This window comes from Hippocampus guttulatus, chromosome 10 (genome assembly GCF_054856545.1).
Source record: "Hippocampus guttulatus isolate MCC_2025c chromosome 10, RoL_Hgut_1.0, whole genome shotgun sequence".
NCBI classification, from domain to species: Eukaryota; Metazoa; Chordata; class Actinopteri; order Syngnathiformes; family Syngnathidae; genus Hippocampus; species Hippocampus guttulatus.
Window position 1 is genome coordinate 9110094 of NC_141270.1, and position 17915 is coordinate 9128008.

At 42.7% G+C, this 17915-nt stretch overlaps 2 protein-coding genes across 3 annotated transcripts; one reads left to right on the plus strand and one right to left on the minus strand.

The window, feature by feature from the left end:
• Positions 1-8: 8 nt before the first annotated feature.
• On the plus strand, positions 9-3173 carry npm3 (nucleophosmin/nucleoplasmin, 3). The gene is made up of 5 exons (XM_086122838.1): positions 9-161; positions 350-438; positions 514-633; positions 1536-1629; positions 2715-3173. The coding sequence occupies exons 1-5, from the start codon at positions 89-91 to the stop codon at positions 2846-2848; spliced, it is 510 nt and encodes a 169-aa protein (XP_085978964.1). The 5' UTR covers positions 9-88; the 3' UTR covers positions 2849-3173.
• A 3744-nt stretch (positions 3174-6917) lies between these two features.
• Positions 6918-17420, minus strand: LOC147199156 (E3 ubiquitin-protein ligase TRIM8-like). Of its 2 annotated transcripts, XM_086121301.1 has the most exons (7): positions 17139-17420; positions 15560-16191; positions 10297-10392; positions 9870-10103; positions 9373-9404; positions 9102-9217; positions 6918-8997 (listed from the first exon to the last, which is right to left on the minus strand). In XM_086121301.1, exons 2-7 carry the CDS (start codon positions 16151-16153, stop codon positions 8408-8410), a joined length of 1662 nt encoding a protein of 553 aa, XP_085977427.1. In that variant the 5' UTR covers positions 16154-16191; positions 17139-17420; the 3' UTR covers positions 6918-8407. The 2 variants fall into 2 exon arrangements, with proteins under 2 accessions (XP_085977427.1, XP_085977429.1); XM_086121303.1 differs by lacking the exon at positions 17139-17420 and having other exon boundaries at positions 15560-16132.
• Positions 17421-17915: the final 495 nt, after the last annotated feature.

Sequence of the window (17915 nt, forward strand, 5' to 3'; positions counted from 1 at the left end):
TCCGGCGACGTTATTTTATTTTTCCCGTGGTGAGTAGCCCAACGTGTTGTCAACAAACCCCTTTGCGGCGCTTTCCCCGTCCCGCAAAATGTCTTTCATGGACGAAGAATCTTCAGATGTTGGCTTGGCGGGTCGAACAAAGATGGAGAGCTTCCTGTTCAGTGAGAAGCTTAAAGCAGTTTAAAATAAATCGCAAATTCTGTTAGTTAGCTTAAATCCCGGCGCACACGTGGGTTTGGAAAACACGAATGGCTTGTAATGTTAATTTCGGTTTAACGTCTGTACGTGATATTGCCACGAATTGATAAATGTTAACGCTTTGTGTTATATTACTATGCGTGTTTCGTAGGTTGCGAGCTCTCTTCCAAAGTTCCCTTTTACTGCATCCAGGGAGATGAGGAGGACGACGACCTGGAGCACTTCATTGAATTCAGAACGGTATAGCAGATGCTTTAAAATACACAAAAACGGTTTTTTTTCTATGAAATATTTCATGCTCTAGTGGTCCCACAGATATGTCTGGGGGAAGGTGCCCTCGAGGAGAATAACGTGGTGGAGGTGACAGCGATGAACCACCAAGGAAAGACAACTTCGGTGCCCATTGCTAACCTTCACATCGGTTGCTTACCAATGGTAATGTCCAAAATCCAGTGCTTCTCAACATTTTTACATCAAGTAACCACCTCAAAAATAATCATTTGATCACTGACCAACTTTAAAATGGCGTTAGCTGGGCCCGAGTCATTGCACTGGTTCGCCCAAATTTTTTTTCATTGGTTGCACGAGCACAAAAATTAGGGACATTTTCAACCGCAGTTTTACTGGTTTAATCTTATTCAAAGGAAAAATATGTCTGTATTTTAAATTAAATTGCCTCATAGGTGATTAACAATGTTCTTTATTTTAACAAACAATTCCTGAGGGTAATTTACTTAAAAGATGGTGGTTACAGTTTTTGTGTACGGTGAATGTTAATTCAGATTCAGAAAACTTTATTTATCCCCGTGGGGCAATTAGAGTTAATGTGTGTTTGGGGAATAATCACCCAGACCCACTGCATTTCAACAGGTCTCAATTATACACAGGTGTCCACTCTTCATGGGCCGGCCCGGTCCCTATCCCCCAGCTAATAGCAGCGGTTGACTATTTAAATCTCACTGTCATATTATTCAAGGCCTGTGCACTTCACTTGGATATCCTGTTGAAATAAGTAAAAACGGATCACTCAACTTTATATAGAGCTGTCACAACAGCTGCAACTATAACAAAGCGTTTTACAGAACACATCACAAAACATTCACAATAATGCAATCATAATGAATCTTTTTTTTTTCCATTCCTACACACGCTTTTTTGTGTTTTGAAGCGGTTATGGATGAAAGAGGCTGTGCTGCAGCCATTTAAGGCTGTTGGCATGGGTCATACGGCCTTGAAATAAAATCTCTATAATCAATGAACATTGTTTATTGTTATTGTTAATGATGTAGAATAATCTTTATTACATTATAAACATGTGTGGTGTACATTGTCTTCAGGTGAGCTTGGGTGAGTTTGAGGTAAAAGCACCATTAACCATCCGCCTGAAGGCTGGCTCAGGACCAGTGACCATCAGCGGCCAGCACCTTATTGGTAATGTTAGTTAATTCGTAACTGTGGTGGGGGTTTTTTTCCATAGGCCACCATTCCCTTATAAAGCTTTAAAACCTCCGGGTTTGAAGTTGGGCAGCGCGGTGGTCAACCGGTTTGCACGTTTCCCTCACAGTACAGAGGTCTGAGGCTCTGTACTGTGAGGCTGCCTGTGTGGAGTTTGCATATTCTCCCCATGTCTATGTGGGTCTTCTCCAGGTTTCCTCTTGCATTCCAAAAACATAATTGAATTGACCTATGAATTAGCCAGCATTTGATTAATTTTTTTTAAACATGCAAATGAGCAAGGTCTTTTGTAGATGAGGTTTTAAAAAAAAAAAGGCTATGCAAAATAGTTTATTTGAACAATTCCTTCCTGTGCTTTTGGTTGATGATTTATAATTGAATTTTAACTAACCAATTTAATGAAATAAAACAGTTTGAATGTCTGCATAAAATGTAAAAATGTTCATTTTGATCATGAATTCCTCTTAATTGTATTCATGATTGATTTAATTCTGAATAATCCAGTTTAATAAAATACATTTTAAAATATAAAATCGTTTTTCTTATGTTTTTAATCAATTAATTAACTCACCATTAAATTAAAAGATAATGTTTTAAAAACTTGACGCTTCAGCCGGTGATGCTTCATTTGCATTGCAGGGTTCCTTCCGAAACACATTCAGTGTTGTCACTTGAGTGAAAATAACATTAGGGACATCTCATCGGCAAAAGAATTCATAGCAACCTATGGCACTAAAGATTGAAACGTTCAATCATTCTTATCTTTCAGCAATTAAAAAAAAACATGCTGGAAGACATACATATTTGCAAACCACTCCCGACAAGCCTTATTCGATGGTGTAAGCTCTAAATGATTCCAAACTACTGAACGTCAGTTCCCACTGGTCACCATTAGTAACGCACAAAAAAAAACAAAAAATCCCACATTGTTCAATAGTTTCGCATCAGCAAATTCTGTCCAAAAGGCAAAGGCCAGTTAATCCACTTTCACTCGTCTGATGTGCCAACTAAACTCGGGAATGTAGCGTGAAATGTAATTTTGCTCTTTGTCTTGCGTTCAGCTTCAGAGGTTGACGAATCCGACTTGGAGGAAGAGGAGGATGAAGATATGGAGGACGATGACGACAACACAGAGGAAGAAGACATCAGCCCGATCAAACCGGCAAAGAAGAAGAACAAGCAGCAGCTGCAGTAGCTTTCATCTCAGTCAAGTGTTTTAGCCCCCCCCAATGAGACGTTGTCCGCAAAGAATTCTCGGACACTGTTGACCACGTTGGCACAGGACATTTCCAAACACCTCAGCTATATTCCTGGTGGCAGCCCAACATACTGCTTGGGTGAATCACCCTCAGACTCTCAAGCGCTTATTCACAGCACATGACAGAACTGTGGACATGAACTGTTTTTTGCTTTTAAATGTTTCCTCTTTTCCTTGTATGCAAGTCATAGTAAAACGCCACCGTTGATGAGCTGTCTGTCGAAGCTATTTTGTAACTTTCATAATAAAAGTGTTACCTTTGTGACTGTGTGACAGTAAGGTGTGCTTGATCGGTGACTTCTCGGTCACAATCACTTATTTTTTTGCTTGAAATAGTTTTTCTACATAAAATGTAAAAAACTTAATTTGAAAGGATTTTGAGTTCATCATGAATGCGCGGGAAAGCATTTTGTCTTCTTAACCTTGACAGAATTGGGACAGTTTTCAAAGTAAACTTCAATTGGGAGTGGCAATCACAAGCACCTGCCCTCTTTGTTGGAAGAATTGTTCACTAGCCGCCAAACTTGATCGAACATATTGCCCTTTGCAACTCGATATTACCACAAAAGTAGTTAAGCAAAGGTTCATATTTCAGAAAACTCATCAAAGGGTCTGGCCCACAGTAGCTAAGCCACTGCTTGCACGATGACTTGGAATGAGCGATTCCTAGCGGTTCTGTGGGCACCATAGAAATTGCAAATTTATATATATTTTTTCAGTGAATATTTGTTGGGTTTAAAGAAAAAGGTGAATAGACAGTCACACTGTATTGATCTAGAGCTTTATTCCCTTGCATAGTTCCCTATTGCAGGCTGTCACAAACTACATTCGAGGCAACCAGAACTTCAAAGTAGCAAAGAAAAATACTTGATTGAATGCACCTTCCACCTTTCTCTGTAACAGGCGTCACTTCAATTTAATATGAAATCCCAGTGTTACCACAGCAACTGCTCAAGCGCACCACGATTACCTCTCACTAACGGATACAGCTTTTTCTACCACTGGAAGGCCATAAAAATTTCAAACACATTGCACTGCTTGTTTGTGTGTGTGTGTGTGTGTGTGTGTATAGAACCCACATTTTTTTAAAGGCATGATCAGATGAAGGTTCGCATTCCGCATGAGCCTAATCGTCATTCTGCATACTTCCTGTTGTATGCGTACGAGGAATGTCAGTTTTCCAGAAACACTTAAATCGTTTGGACGCCGACGCACATCTGCAGGCTTTCCAAGTGTACCATAGCAGGATAATACCTCGACTTGCAGATGGTAGATGGTAGTTTTTGCCATTCATTTGTTGCAAGAATTGTCACATTGTGGCTGCTGAGTGATTGATGTAGAACATTGGTCCCGAAACGACGGGCCGCGTACCGGCACCGTTCCGTCGGTCATTTGGTACCGGGCCGCACAAAGAATAAATAACTTCCATTACTTCCGTTTTATTTATTTCGGACTCTGAAGAGGTTTTATTTTGACAAACTACCGGATCCCCGGTTACATCCGTCTACAGTATGTCACTCTTAACGCACGTCAAGGTTCGCTTTTCAGTCACGTGACAGGTTACAGCTAATGAGTAAAAAACAGACGTCTTTGGAAAGTTTTTTTTGGGAAGGTGAAAAGGCCCAGCCAGGAGACATCAGAGGAACCTCCGACTTTCAAGAAAAAGAAGGCTACATTTAAGAGATACTAAACCCAACGTGCATAATAGGCAGTAGTGATGGTGAGTCGTATTTTTCACTTTGTATTTGCGGCGGGAAAAAAAGGGAAGCTGCTGACAAACAAAATAGGCAGGCCACAGGCACAGTAGCTACACAACAGCTTCTTCAGGGTAATGGCTAACCCTGACCAAATCCACGGACACTCATCTCTCTCCAGGCAAGGGTGTGTTGAGCTGATTCATATGGAACACTCACCACACCTGCCACTACACAACACAGTTGTCAAGTGCATCACTCTTTACTGTATACATAACCTCAGAGCGCAGTGCACGCTGACACCTGAGCACACATTCGTTCACCCAACAGGATTCGACTTGTACTAAGCCCAAACCAAACACACACACACACACACATTGCACACCTACCCTTGAGCTCTCATTCCCGTGAGAAGATAAAATCATGTGATATGAAGCCTGCAATGTAATTAAAGCCTTCTGTGTCCAGGGTGCTGTATTCAAACCTTACTAAATACAGCATTTTAATTTGGCCTCTTTTTCTCTATTGTGATTAAGGGAAAATGTTGATGACATTCGTGTTTTTAATATAATATTCTAAGGGACCTTGATTCATTTATTTGTTTTCCGCCTTAAAAAATGCATTTCAAAACATTTGGTTGTTTTTAGGGTCAGTTACAAGTGAGGTCGCAGAACGAATGAAACTGTCAAGGCACAACTGTCGTTCTAAAATAATACTATGCCCCCCCCCCCATGAATATCTACTGTATGTTTTATTAATAACACAGACTGGAGGAGTACACAAGAGGAATGCTAATGGGGTGACACACACATATGCACCCTAAGTGGGAAGTGGATGTCGCACTGTCACTAAATCAGCTCTGCCCACTCCTCCACCTCATCCACTGTAATATCGAAGGAGAGAAAGCTGCACTCCAATCAGAAAGCCTCCTCCCCACTCTTGTTAGATTGGAAAAAAAAGAGAGAGAAGGAAAATCCATTGTGCAAAAAGAACATTTTACAGATTATGAATAAGTGATGTGAGTCATATGCCTTCATCATTTTTTTCCTCATCCCCTCTTATCACTGTGTGGAGGGCTGATGATGAAAGAAGGATGAGTGACAGATAAGTAGATGGGTGTACTATCTCAGCCCTCATTAAAACGTCTGTGTCGAGATCATGAGCATGCTCGTCCCCTCCCCTTCCTGCAATGAGCCCCAGAAAATGATACCCTGGGAGAGAGAATAGAATGAGTGGGGGGGGGGGGGGGGGGAGATACATCTCATCAGTTATTCACACTCCGACATAACTTGACAAGCAGCTCCAATAATGAGACAAAGAGGCCTGAATCCGCCAAGAGCGGGATGTTGGCAAGTAAGAACCGACTAGTTTATCATGTTGTTGTTTTCTTACTGAAAGGGACCGAGTTTCAAGTTGGGGTGACTTTCGAATGAGGCACAGCAAGTCAAAACAGAGCATGCGTTCAAATGCTTGCTTCTGCAATTTAAAACAAAAAATAATAATGACCCGCACATCAATCATTTCAGTTTTTAAAATGACCTACGACATGTACAATTCAAAAACGAAATCTTTCAGGAAGCAAAGTACAAATAAACAACAGAAATAATGTGATCGCACAAGGTCTAGCTGGATGTGTGACTGTGTTCAGAATGAACCAATCTCACTCAAACTCAATCTTGAACACGAGTCAGCACAACAGCATTTAAAGTACACCTGATTAATCCCAAATAAAGTTCAAATGTTCTTGTTGGCCTTTCTCCAAAAGTGAAACTTGTTTTGCTTCCTACCATAATCCTGTAAATTTTGCGCTCATACTGACTCGTTTTTTTTGACCTGCTAATTCTGTCCACATGTAGAAAAAAAAATGCGTTATGACTTAACAGCTTGGTATTATTTTTTTAAATTACAAAATATTTTGTATCCACTGTTTGTTGGTCTCGTCATTAGGACTACTACTGCTCTCCCTCAAGTTCAAGATCATCAATAAAGAACCAGCCGAGCAGCTTTTGGCTTCTACATGTTCTAGCGTGGACGAACAAACAATCAAACGGCAAGTTGTGGGTTTTATGAGATAATAATAATAATAATAATAGATTTTATTTATAAGCGCCTTTCAAGACACCCAAGGACACTTTACAATAACAAAAAACACAAAACAATACGGGTTGAGCAGTGGCAGCCAAAACGCGCCAGCGTTCACTCAACCCGAAAGTCAGAAAGAAACAAGGGAGGCATATGGCTCAAAACAAGGCTGAAATAAAATTTTCTTTTGGGAGCAGTTTTGATGATGAATGACTTCATTTGAGGAGCAATCAATTTTGAAGAGTGTTTTTATTTTACAGCTTAATCCCTGAAACCTGAAGCAAGGCTTTTATTAAACATTAAAAACGCGACAATATAACAAGTGAAAAATTGGTTTCCTTTCTTTATATAATCACATTTAAATTTTTTTGAAATCACTGTGTGCATCGCAGTAAACTATTATTTTCTTGACCAGAAACTTTTTCAGTCGGGCAATTTCAAACACCCACGCACTTATGTAAAGAATGGTGCTTTCCTTCCAAGAAAGCTCTTGCTTTCGTTTTGTGTCATATGACGACATATTGACAAAATACCAGCGCTTGAAAGTCGAAATCGAATCCTTGGTGTGCTTCTGTTGCACTTTTAAGGACATGGTCAGTCACCATTAAAAATTAAACAGCTCTCTACTGATTTAAGTCTGGAGATGATAATATGCACTTAGTCAAGATAAAAAACACACATAAGCTAAGGAAGAAAATCTCCATCACACTGAAACGTTTATTTCGCATTTCCACTGAGTCTGGTTTCTTAAAACCTTTACAAATGTATTAAAATGCTCCCAAGCATCGTGTTCCAGTGTTAGTTCCAAGTCACATCGACTTTGGAGTGCATAAGAGCTTTGTTGCATGCGTTCGGCAGCTAACAGGAAGTGACACATCAAAATAAGAGCATTCTATTTAAGTCTTTTTTAGGCACCGCTGTCTGGTACGGTCACTGTGGAGTTAAGATTTTATTAAATTGTTAATATTATTTTAATATATTTCATTTGACATACACTTGACTGATTGCATTGATTTGGAAATAAACGGTGTTATCCTTGTTATGATGTCAAGATGACTTGACTATAAAGGAAAACAACGCTGTAGAAGGGAATCAAACTGATTTTGAAAACGTAATAAGGAAAATAGTATTACTTCAACATGAAAGTGCCAATCTTACATTAATTTATATCATCATGTTAACGACTAACGGGACACTTCATTAGCCACACTTGGACAATTATATCCAATGCAAGAGCTGTATCCAAAACAGTCCGTGCTGTCAAGCCATTTTTGGTTTGTCATGATTCGGGTCGTGGGTGAGCTGGAGCCTATCCCAGCAGATTGCGTGAAAAGATGGCGTCCACCGTGGACTGGTCACAAGCCAATCGTAGAGCATATGCAGGTATAGATAATTGACAATCACGTTCATACCTCCAGACGGTTCAGGGTGTCCCCGCCTACTGCCCTAAGACGGCTGGAATAGCCTCCAGCACCCCACGCCACCCTTGTGAGGATCAGCGGATTGGAAAATGGATGGATGGATGGATGGATAAATTATTATTAATTATTATAAAATATTAAATTGTTCATTAGTCTTCATGATCACCATTGTAAAAGCCGAATTGTTGGACCAGCTCTTGTATTGGATCTCAATAGGTTTTGCAGGTGTTCCTAATGAATCGCCCTCTGAATATATTTAGAATCCACAAAGTGAAGCCGGTGTTGATTCTGCCATATTGTTACTTGGTCCCATAGTGCTTGGTTGAAGATTGACTGTACAAGCCAAAATAGTCCGAGCGCCTGGATGCCTGGGAGGCTTCCATCAGTCCCCTCATGGGTAAATGCTGCAAGGGCTGGCTGCCAGTTATGGGGCCAAACTCCTGAGAATTGATGGGGGCGAATGAGTTGTGCGTCGGGTAAAGGGCTCGAGCGGCTCCAGGCCTGGAGCACATCAGGACCTTCCTCCCTTCGTAGACAGCCTGTTGGGACGCGCCCCCGCTGCGGAGGTGCGGCGAGAAAATGGCCTCTGCGTGTTGGCCTACAACATTATGGTCTGAGGTGTCCAGGAAGCGACTGTGGCCTTGACCAGAGTGAGCATTCTGACCCAAAGCGTCAGAGGAGAACATGTTGGAGTCACGTTGGCTGGGTTCAGTCAGAAGAGGCATTTTGGTGGCGTAGAGCAAAGGCGAGGGATGCTGGGATGCCGAGTTTTCGGCCGTAGTCTCCAGAAAAGCCATGCCGTATTTCCTCTTGTTGAGTCCTGAGCGAGTGTCCACAGAGCTCGAGTGTGTCTGGACTACCTCACTGATAGACACCTCATTGACAGGTTCTGACGATGACAGAACAGAATTCAACTATTTCGGCCCAGACGGTACCCCAGGAATTCCCTTCCAATCTATAGATGTAAAATGATATTAAAAAAATCCATCCTACCTTCCAGGATTTTGCGCAGATTCTTCTCCTGTGTTGAGAGGCCCGATAAGAAATGATGAGCGCTGATTTGGCCCACTGAGAGTGGAGGGACAGAACTACTGAGCTGCAAATTGGACCTAAGAGGATCAACACCCAATTCATTTTAAATAAATGTAAACAAATGCATCCGACCATATAGAATGCATTATGATGTTTTATTCTTTTGCTGATACTAAAACAAACACCAACAGATTTGGTGTGGTGTAAACCAAATGGAAACTCTCACACTTACCTGTCAATTAGTAGTTGGTAAGGTTTCGTGTTCTGGAAAGGAAATCGACACAAGTCAATTTGGATCGAAAATCCGCTTTGATATTGTCCAGAAAAACATACGACTCGGTCACCTTAGCAACAGCGTTCATTTAATGACTGGTATATGATTGTGTTTAAGACGATGCGACAAGAAACAATACCCACCAATGTGAAATACAGTAACAGGAATCATTACACTATGCAAACAACAGATACACGACAGGAAACAAAAATGATAGGATAGGATAGAACAGACACACACAAAAAAAAGATGACCATTAACCCTTTCAGGGACAGCGTTTACTACAGTGGACAGCTTTTCATGTTTTGAGGTTGCAGGAGCATGAAAGGGTTAAACGCATTTGGGGGGGGGGGGGGTGAAAAATTATAGGATCTTATGATTGCTCCTCATTGTCAAAGGCCAAGAAGTGGTTTGGATGGCCCCAAAAATAAATAAATAAACAGAAAGAGACGAACCTTCATGAAGTTAATGTTGTCGGCTCGTTGAAAGAAGGCTTGTACTGAGCTCAGGAGTTTTTCCGCTTGCTGCCGCCGCTCGTTAAGCTGCAAAACCTGCTGGGAGTTTTTCCTCCGGTATGAGCTGTATGCTCTCTCCAGAATCTGCATACTTTCGCACTGTTTGGCTTCCAGCATGCTTTGCATCCTCTGGTACTGGTCCCTGACTCGCTCCTTCAGGTCTGAAAGGGCATCCTGCGGAGAGGTACACGACTGGTTTTATGACGACGCCCTGCTGCAAATTGCCACAAGTTAAAAAAACGACGTGGGCCTAATAAGCAATGAAGGCCACTCGCAACACGATTACAGTCGGGATACATTGAGATTTGTTGTAGTGTGTGAAGACGTGGACTATTGTCTCCATAGGAGCGGCGGCAGCTCGGTGTACCTTCATCAGCGTCTTGTCGGACTCCAGCTTGGTAATGTGCTCATCGATGTTCTGAACACGACTTTCCAGTCTGTCTTGTTGCCTCATTAGTGCGGCCTGTTGAGATGACCGACAGGAGATGGATAAGACGGACAAATATGTATTACAAGGAACTGCAAACCAAGCCCCGTCAACACTTTCACCGAATGCTGTGATTTCCTTGTTGCTTGGCAGATCTCATTGGACATAGGAAGATTTCTTTTTTTGTTGAAGATATCGCTGGTGTCGGGTAGATTCCTCGTACCTTCACAATCATCACTTGTCAGGAGAGCCCCCAAAACGCTGTGTTTGTTCAACCGTTAACATTGCATCATCTAACACACAACACTTTAGATTGGCGCATCTTTTGTAAAAATAGCACATACGTGTGGACCGATACATTGATGTGTGAAAAAATAATAAAATAAATTGTGTAGTTTTGGCCCATCGGCAGTTAGATCAATTTCACAATTAAATCACTTCTTCACGTTAAAGATAATGCATTGGAAAGAGAAAATGCATCTTTTTTTTTTTTTTGCACAATAGTAGTAGTGGTATCAGCTGCTCGATGTGGTGGAGCATTACCACATTTACCTTGTGGACAAAAAGTGAGCATCCCTCCAATTAGCGTAAGGTCTGTGGCATGCGTCTCCACAGTATTGTGTGCATCTATATTTATGTTCCGAGGGAGTCATAGGATGCTGACCTATTAGTTCTGTCCCGTCAGCGCCACTTCCTTCCATGTTGCTGCATTTCTCCCTAAAATAGTCTTTTTTTTTCTTTTTTTTTTTCAAAACAACACTGTACGGGCCTCCCTTCTATTGCCTTCTCCTTTTGGCACTTGAGTAAATACGTTGTGGAAATGCATTCCTTTTGGTACTCTTTTAATTTTTGACAATGGAACCATCCCGAAGAGAACCGAACACTACAGTACTGCTTGCTTGGAAGCTTATGAGTCACTTCAGCTACCGCCTCCAAAATCCCAAGTGGACAGAGGAAGCAACTGCTGCCAGGCACAACGACAAACATTCAGCTATGAGAACACTGACAACTGCACAAATCCACCTGACCCCAGCTGTCCGCTGTTGGGAACCGTCCCACTTCCTGTGTGCCGAGTACAAAGAGTCCCATGGGGGGTTCAACAACTAAATAGAATCCTTCTTCGGTTTTAGTGCTGCAGATGGAAATCAATGTACAGTCTCGGGCTGATTGATGACAGTGAGCGTGGAGGGGCACTCTTTAATGAGCTTGTAGCGCATGGAAAAGCCACTTGCGTACCAAATATAAGCGAGGGCAACAAAGCCTGCTGGATTATCTAATGTGCATGTGGGGGAGGAGAAGCTCATTGGCCCTGCTCTGCTTTCCCCTCTCGCTCGCCACATGCATCGCTCCCGTCGTTGTTGTTTGCGCTGGCCTCTGCCGCAGCGACACACTGTCTTGTCTGTGTGCCGACCGGCGGGGTCCGAGAGAGAAAGTGCTGAATAAAAGTAAGAAACTCAAAAAGGAAGCTTCGGAGCATAAATGGGAGAGAATGAGGACATTCCTGCGGTCTCCGGCGAACGTTGTATCACAGCAACCGGCCTCTTCAGCTGCCCACAACAAGCCACTAGACTCAACTAACACAACACCGCAACTCATCTCGGTGATTACGAGTGCACCGAGGAGACTGCATTCAAAAGTCTTTCATTATTTGAAATATTATTTCAATAAACGCTTCATTTTTCACCAGTTTGTTGGGAAACTCACCTCTTCGTGTTTTTGTGCACTAAGATGCCACACAATGGCATTAGCAATTAGTGTCAAGGAAGTAAGACAGAAATGGTCCGCGTTTTCCGAGATACCACACCATGTTGAAGTTTACTGTCAAACTAAGGATTAAACAGAGAATTACACAATGTGAAAACAACCTTAATAGTTAGTATGTCTTAATGCTAACAAACAATGCAAAATGCTATTGACTTGCTAATAGTTAGCATCAATAGTCACGGTTGTAGAGTTAGAGGATATTTGACCACAAATGGAGTCGTACATGTAGACAAATACAGGAATGTAACTATACTCAGACATATATTGTTTATCATCAACAAAAAATGTACATATTACAACATCTTACTGAGTCACTTGGTAGAACAACTATTCTTCTTCGTTTATGTCCCCAAGGCTGTAATATACAAATATAGGGTGTGATTTTTCGTTATCACACAACACAAACATTTTGCTTCTTTGGGGAGGCTGGGATGGATTAATAGCTGTTCCATTCTTTTTAATAGGATGAGATTATTTGACATATAGTATGAGTGAGTACTTTGTGTTACGAGTGTTAAACTCTTATCTCAAGTTACTGCTGTATGTCGAAGGTATACATCGAGGCTGAACAACTTTGTGTTGGGGAGGAGCCAAGGTTAGCACCGGCTGTTTCCGGAAGTTACGGAGATTCCTGGCCGCGTAGGATCATAATTTGCGCTATATTTACGGTTTAAAATAATACAAAGTAGGGCCGACATCAGTTACTCATGGCTATTCACAATAGTTAGTTCTCATTGAAAACATGAACAACAAAACAACACGTCTTCGCACATCGATGACAGCATTATGTGGAACTGATTCCTATCTTACTCAAGACACTAGAGGACATTTTGTCCTGCCTAAACTATTATAAAGGCAACCGAGTTAGAACTTGCAGAGACTCCTTCAATGGCGAGTCGGCATCACAAACTGCGCACAGCTATTCTTCGTTTCCTTTTGTCTGGTTAAGTGCTTGAAACGAAGCACAAGGGCCACTCTCTGGTTTGGTGATCCTCTCCGAAGCGGCGTGAAAGCCTACCTTTATCAAGATTAAATCCAACAACGGTCACTTTCCCCTCTGTCCTATTAAAGCATATGCACAGTCACCAGTTGCCAGGAAGCTCATGTTAAAACACAGAGCCTCGGGGTCAATGAACAGAGAGCCTCTTTCACAATCAACAGACAGCTGATGTCAACCAACAGACTGATTCATTGCAGTGCACATACGAGATACTGGGGGGAGGGTGGGAATGATGGGGGGGCAGAGAAAAATCTGTTTCCTGCTGAGAAACGCAAGGTGAGGTTGCGTGGGAGGACTCCTCCTCCATCAGTCCCAGGGATGACATTAGTCTTTTATTACTCGGCTTTTCTTGTATTTGGCCACTCTTGAAGTCTCCTTTGAGAGCCACTGAGCCAAAGATATGAACACAGTCGCGTCGGTATTTCCATCTTTGTTTATCCCAAAAGCAACAAAACTGCCGCCAAGGGAATCAAAAAGGTTTTCTACTAAAATAGACCACAGCTCCCTCTAGGACAGCGGCGGGGAACCGTTTTCCTATCAAGAACCATTTCAGTTTTTCCCCAATGGTTCCTTGTGGGTTTTATTTGTTTTTAAATTTGCATGGCGGGGCAGATCAAATACTCTGGTGGGCCGTATATAGCCCAGGAGCTGTAGGTTTTCCACCATGCTCTTGGAGGACTTACTCACATGAATCTGCTCCGATACTTTATTCAACACCCTGAGCGCAAAACCCCACACTTTGTAGCATGGAGCAATATCCACGCTCACTGCTGTGGACAATGTTAATGCGGGAAGAGCAGGGAGCAGCGAATCATAGACGGATCTGTTTAACGTTTAGCGCATACAGCTGTGAGAGAATAGATGGTGGGTGTGTGTGTGTGCATGCATGTGTGGTGAGCAGCTGTGGAAAGGGCTGAACAGACATCTTTTGTCCCAATAATAGCTCTCCACCCCAGCAACAATTTGCACCAAAAACATCTAATTTGCAACTCTGTGAACTTTATGTGGGCCCGCGACTTGCTCATCCAGAAAGGGAAAACATAGGTCACCCTATAAGTGGTTCGGATAGTAAAACCAGTCGGATTCTCAAGCCAAAACCTACTTTGGGCTTGTAGACTACATCCAAAGATCAACCATCCATCTTGTATACCTGTACGGGTTTGATAGTTCGGTACACTTGGCCTTTTATCACATATCCATTGAAAATATATAATATATAAAATATAAAAATATCTGATTTGAAATGTCTCATTGCTCAAAAAGGGTGACAAGGTCGAATAAAGACATCAGAGTCTCCTGGAAAGTTCATCAAGATGCCGTCTCTGCCTACTTTACGATACTCTTTAATATTGAACAACGAACTTTCTATAATTTTTTTCTTTAAACCAACTGCATCGAGAGGGCCTGATGGATTTTATTTAGCCACAGAGTTGAAATGGGCCGAGAAAGTAAATGTTTGCATTTGACCAATAGCATTTTCGGACGGAGATAATTACAGTTACTGTTTAATTTCCAAATGGAAAAAGACGGCGTTAGGTTGTCTTATGTACAAGTCACACAAGGACTGCTGAAGCAGTGTCGCAGCAACACGGAGATAACCGTCTTTCCGGCGGCCATCCTGCGATGCGTTAGGCCACCGTCTCCCCATGAAGCTGGGAGCAAGCCTAATCAAGCCAGCCGCCACAAGAGTTGTTCATTGGCTACTTGGCAATGCGCATTGATTGTCAACTTCAAAATAAAAGCACACAAATTATACTGTACGTGGATATCAATGTCTTACTTACGTTTCATTTTGAAGCTGGCCCTCTGAATCAATTGTTGTGGCGACTAATTTGACTTTGAATTGAGTCTGTCATTAAATATTTTAGTGCACAATTTTCAATGTTGATGCACACTGCCGCACTGCTTATGTGCACCCCTGTCTATATGCCAGCCCTGTGATTGACAGGCTATAAGGCCAGGTTATATGGCACCTGCTACCATAATCAGCTGGGATAGCCTCAACATGATAAATCAATAGCATGAAGAGCTACACGCACAGAACTGCTACAACTGAGAACCAGCCGCACTGTAATTGTGAGTTGCATTTAATATATTTGTTGTTTCTGTGACAGTCCATCAAAATATTGCTTTACATATACCTGGTCTGCGGCATAAAAAATGGTTTGGAACCGCTGGTTTAGAGTCTTCAATTAACTTCACATGCCATGCACCTATTTAAGGAAGGCGCTTGGCCTTACATGATTATTCCTCAAGCCAGCTAGCATTTGGATTTCCAAACTCAGCAACATCATGTGTCTTTCCTTCCTAGTGACCCTTGCACCTGTGGTTAAGAAACCCATGTTGGTCTAAACTTGACACTCATCACGTCCGCTGGATGCATTACAACAGCCTCCGGGTATTGCGAATGACGTGTGCACTCTCGTGCATGTTATTTACCTGCATGTGCATGCGTTGTGTGTCCACGTCGCAGACCGTGTGTCTTTGTGCGCTGCAATGGGAGATGCAGCAGAAGGGACAAAGAGCCAGCTGCTCATCCTCGCAGTGGAGCAGCCTATACTCATCATGGCTGGGACACGTCCAGGCACTCAGCTCCTCGGCATCCACCAGCAGGTGCCCCGGCGCCACGCACGGTTGCTGCAGGTGCGTATGTACGTGTATCTGGCAGCAGGGCTCTTTACAACGCAGGCACACTTTCCTGACGGGCAGCGGTGGGCCTCGTCTGCACAGGACGCAGTGCAGTGCCATCGGAGACTTCTCGGAGTCCAACACGTTGAATCTCTTGACGATGTTGGCCAACTTGAAGTTCTTCTCCAGTAACGGCTTCTGCTCGTACTCATGGTTGCACTCGGGGCAGCGAACCCCCGCGCCGTTGTCTTTGGCCCAGGCCTCTGAGATGCAACCTTTGCAGAAGTTGTGCTTACAGGGCAGCTGGATTGGCTCCTCAAACACATTCAGGCAGATGGGACAGAGGAGCTCCTCCTCGAAACAGTTCCTCCAAGTGGCATCCATGGCGGCAACTGTTCCAAACATTGAAGGCAAGTAGGCAATGAGTTCCTTAGAATATCCCACTGTTGGGAGAAAGAGAAAATAATCTTATCCACTGAAAACAATCTTATCCACTGTACAGTAGCTACAGCTGTCCAAGGAGAACAAAAACAAGGGGGGAGAAACTTTAAGAGACCTGTCAGTGCACATTTGTAGGCTACAGCATTGTCAGAAATTTTGCAGTACGTTGGTCAAGGTAACACTACACCTCAGTGAGTGTATGCATGCGTGTGTCATTCTTTATTCATCTATAGTCAGGGTTTCATGAAATAAAATTCACACATACAGGACAATAATCATCACACTAAGAGACAAGTAGGAACAAATGGCAGAAAAAAAAAATACTGATTATGTGGCAGAGGGTGGCCAGAGAGTGACAACTGCGGCCCTGGGCACGTTGTAGCTCCGCCCCTGTTTAAAGGACACAGTATCACAACCCAACTCATTTTGATTATATAGCGCTTCTAGAACAGCTGCGACTGTAACAGCACGTTTTCCAGAACAAAAACATTAAAAATAAAACAATCATCACAATCCACCCCATTCCCTCATACATAAGCTTTGTTAGGTGAAGCGTAAGAGGAGACGGGGACGTCATGACGCAATTTGCTCCAAGCTAAGTTTGAAAGAGAAATAAATAGTCAACATCCTCCTGTGATGGAAATTTAAGAGTTTGTTGGTGAGGTAACTATGAGTGAGAATAACCATAATTATAAATTGTTATTGTAATATTATGAAACTACATACAGTTAATGGCGTTTTTGTCGTTGTTGTGAGTCGGTATCGGCCATCCATGCAGTGTCTTATCGAAGAAGGGGGGGGGGGTGTTCAATTTGCTCGCAAGCAGGAGATGTGACGCTGAGCTACGTTGACGTTTCTATTTGTTATTATTGGAACGCCACATCTTGGCTTCCTGTCAGCGAAGACGTGTTGGAATTCTCCGGCAAAAAGAAAAACAAAAGCGACGTACCAACTATCGGCTTTGCATGTCCACTGCACACTCCAGCGCACCTTGGCCGCTTCTACGTCGTCCAAGCCGAGCTCCCCCGCTGTCAAGATCGCAACAGCTCGCCCACCAAACGGAACGAGCGACAGCCTTTAGCTTTTGTTTGATCTGGTATTCAACGAAAGCCTTTGCATTCCTCTACGCAGCTTAACTGTTACGTTGGATCGTCAACTAAACATCAAAGAACATGAAAAGCCCGACGAAAAAAAAAGTCGTCGTAACGGGAGCTCCGTGCGTCCACGCAGCCCGGCCCCTTTTGCTAATGTGACCCGTCAGAGTTGATACATACACTGGGAGGGGAGGAGGCCCGGAGGGGGGGCGGGCGCAGAGGCCAGGAGGCTGGGAGTCAGCAGCAATTACTTTTATGAGCTGAGGCCCCCTGGGGCCCCTTGAAATATTGACAATAAATTTATAAGCACAACATACAGCGTGTAAATGTGATTTCAAAGAGAACAGAAGCTGGCCATTTTTACGAAGCGAATATCTGCAAATTCGTAATCATGGTCACGTAACCACCAGCATGGAGATGGCTTCTTTTAGTCGATGAGAAATTAACATCCAAATAATGTCAAATTTGAAGAATTAGTCTTGAAGTTCCAGGACCTTTTCTTCCACTATAAGTGGAGCGAGAAAGATACAGAACTCTCTCTCTCTCTACATATACGGGTATATGGATTCGTTTTTTTCTTTGATATTTGCACTTTTATTCTTGTGATTTTGAGTAGTGCAGCTGTGACAAAT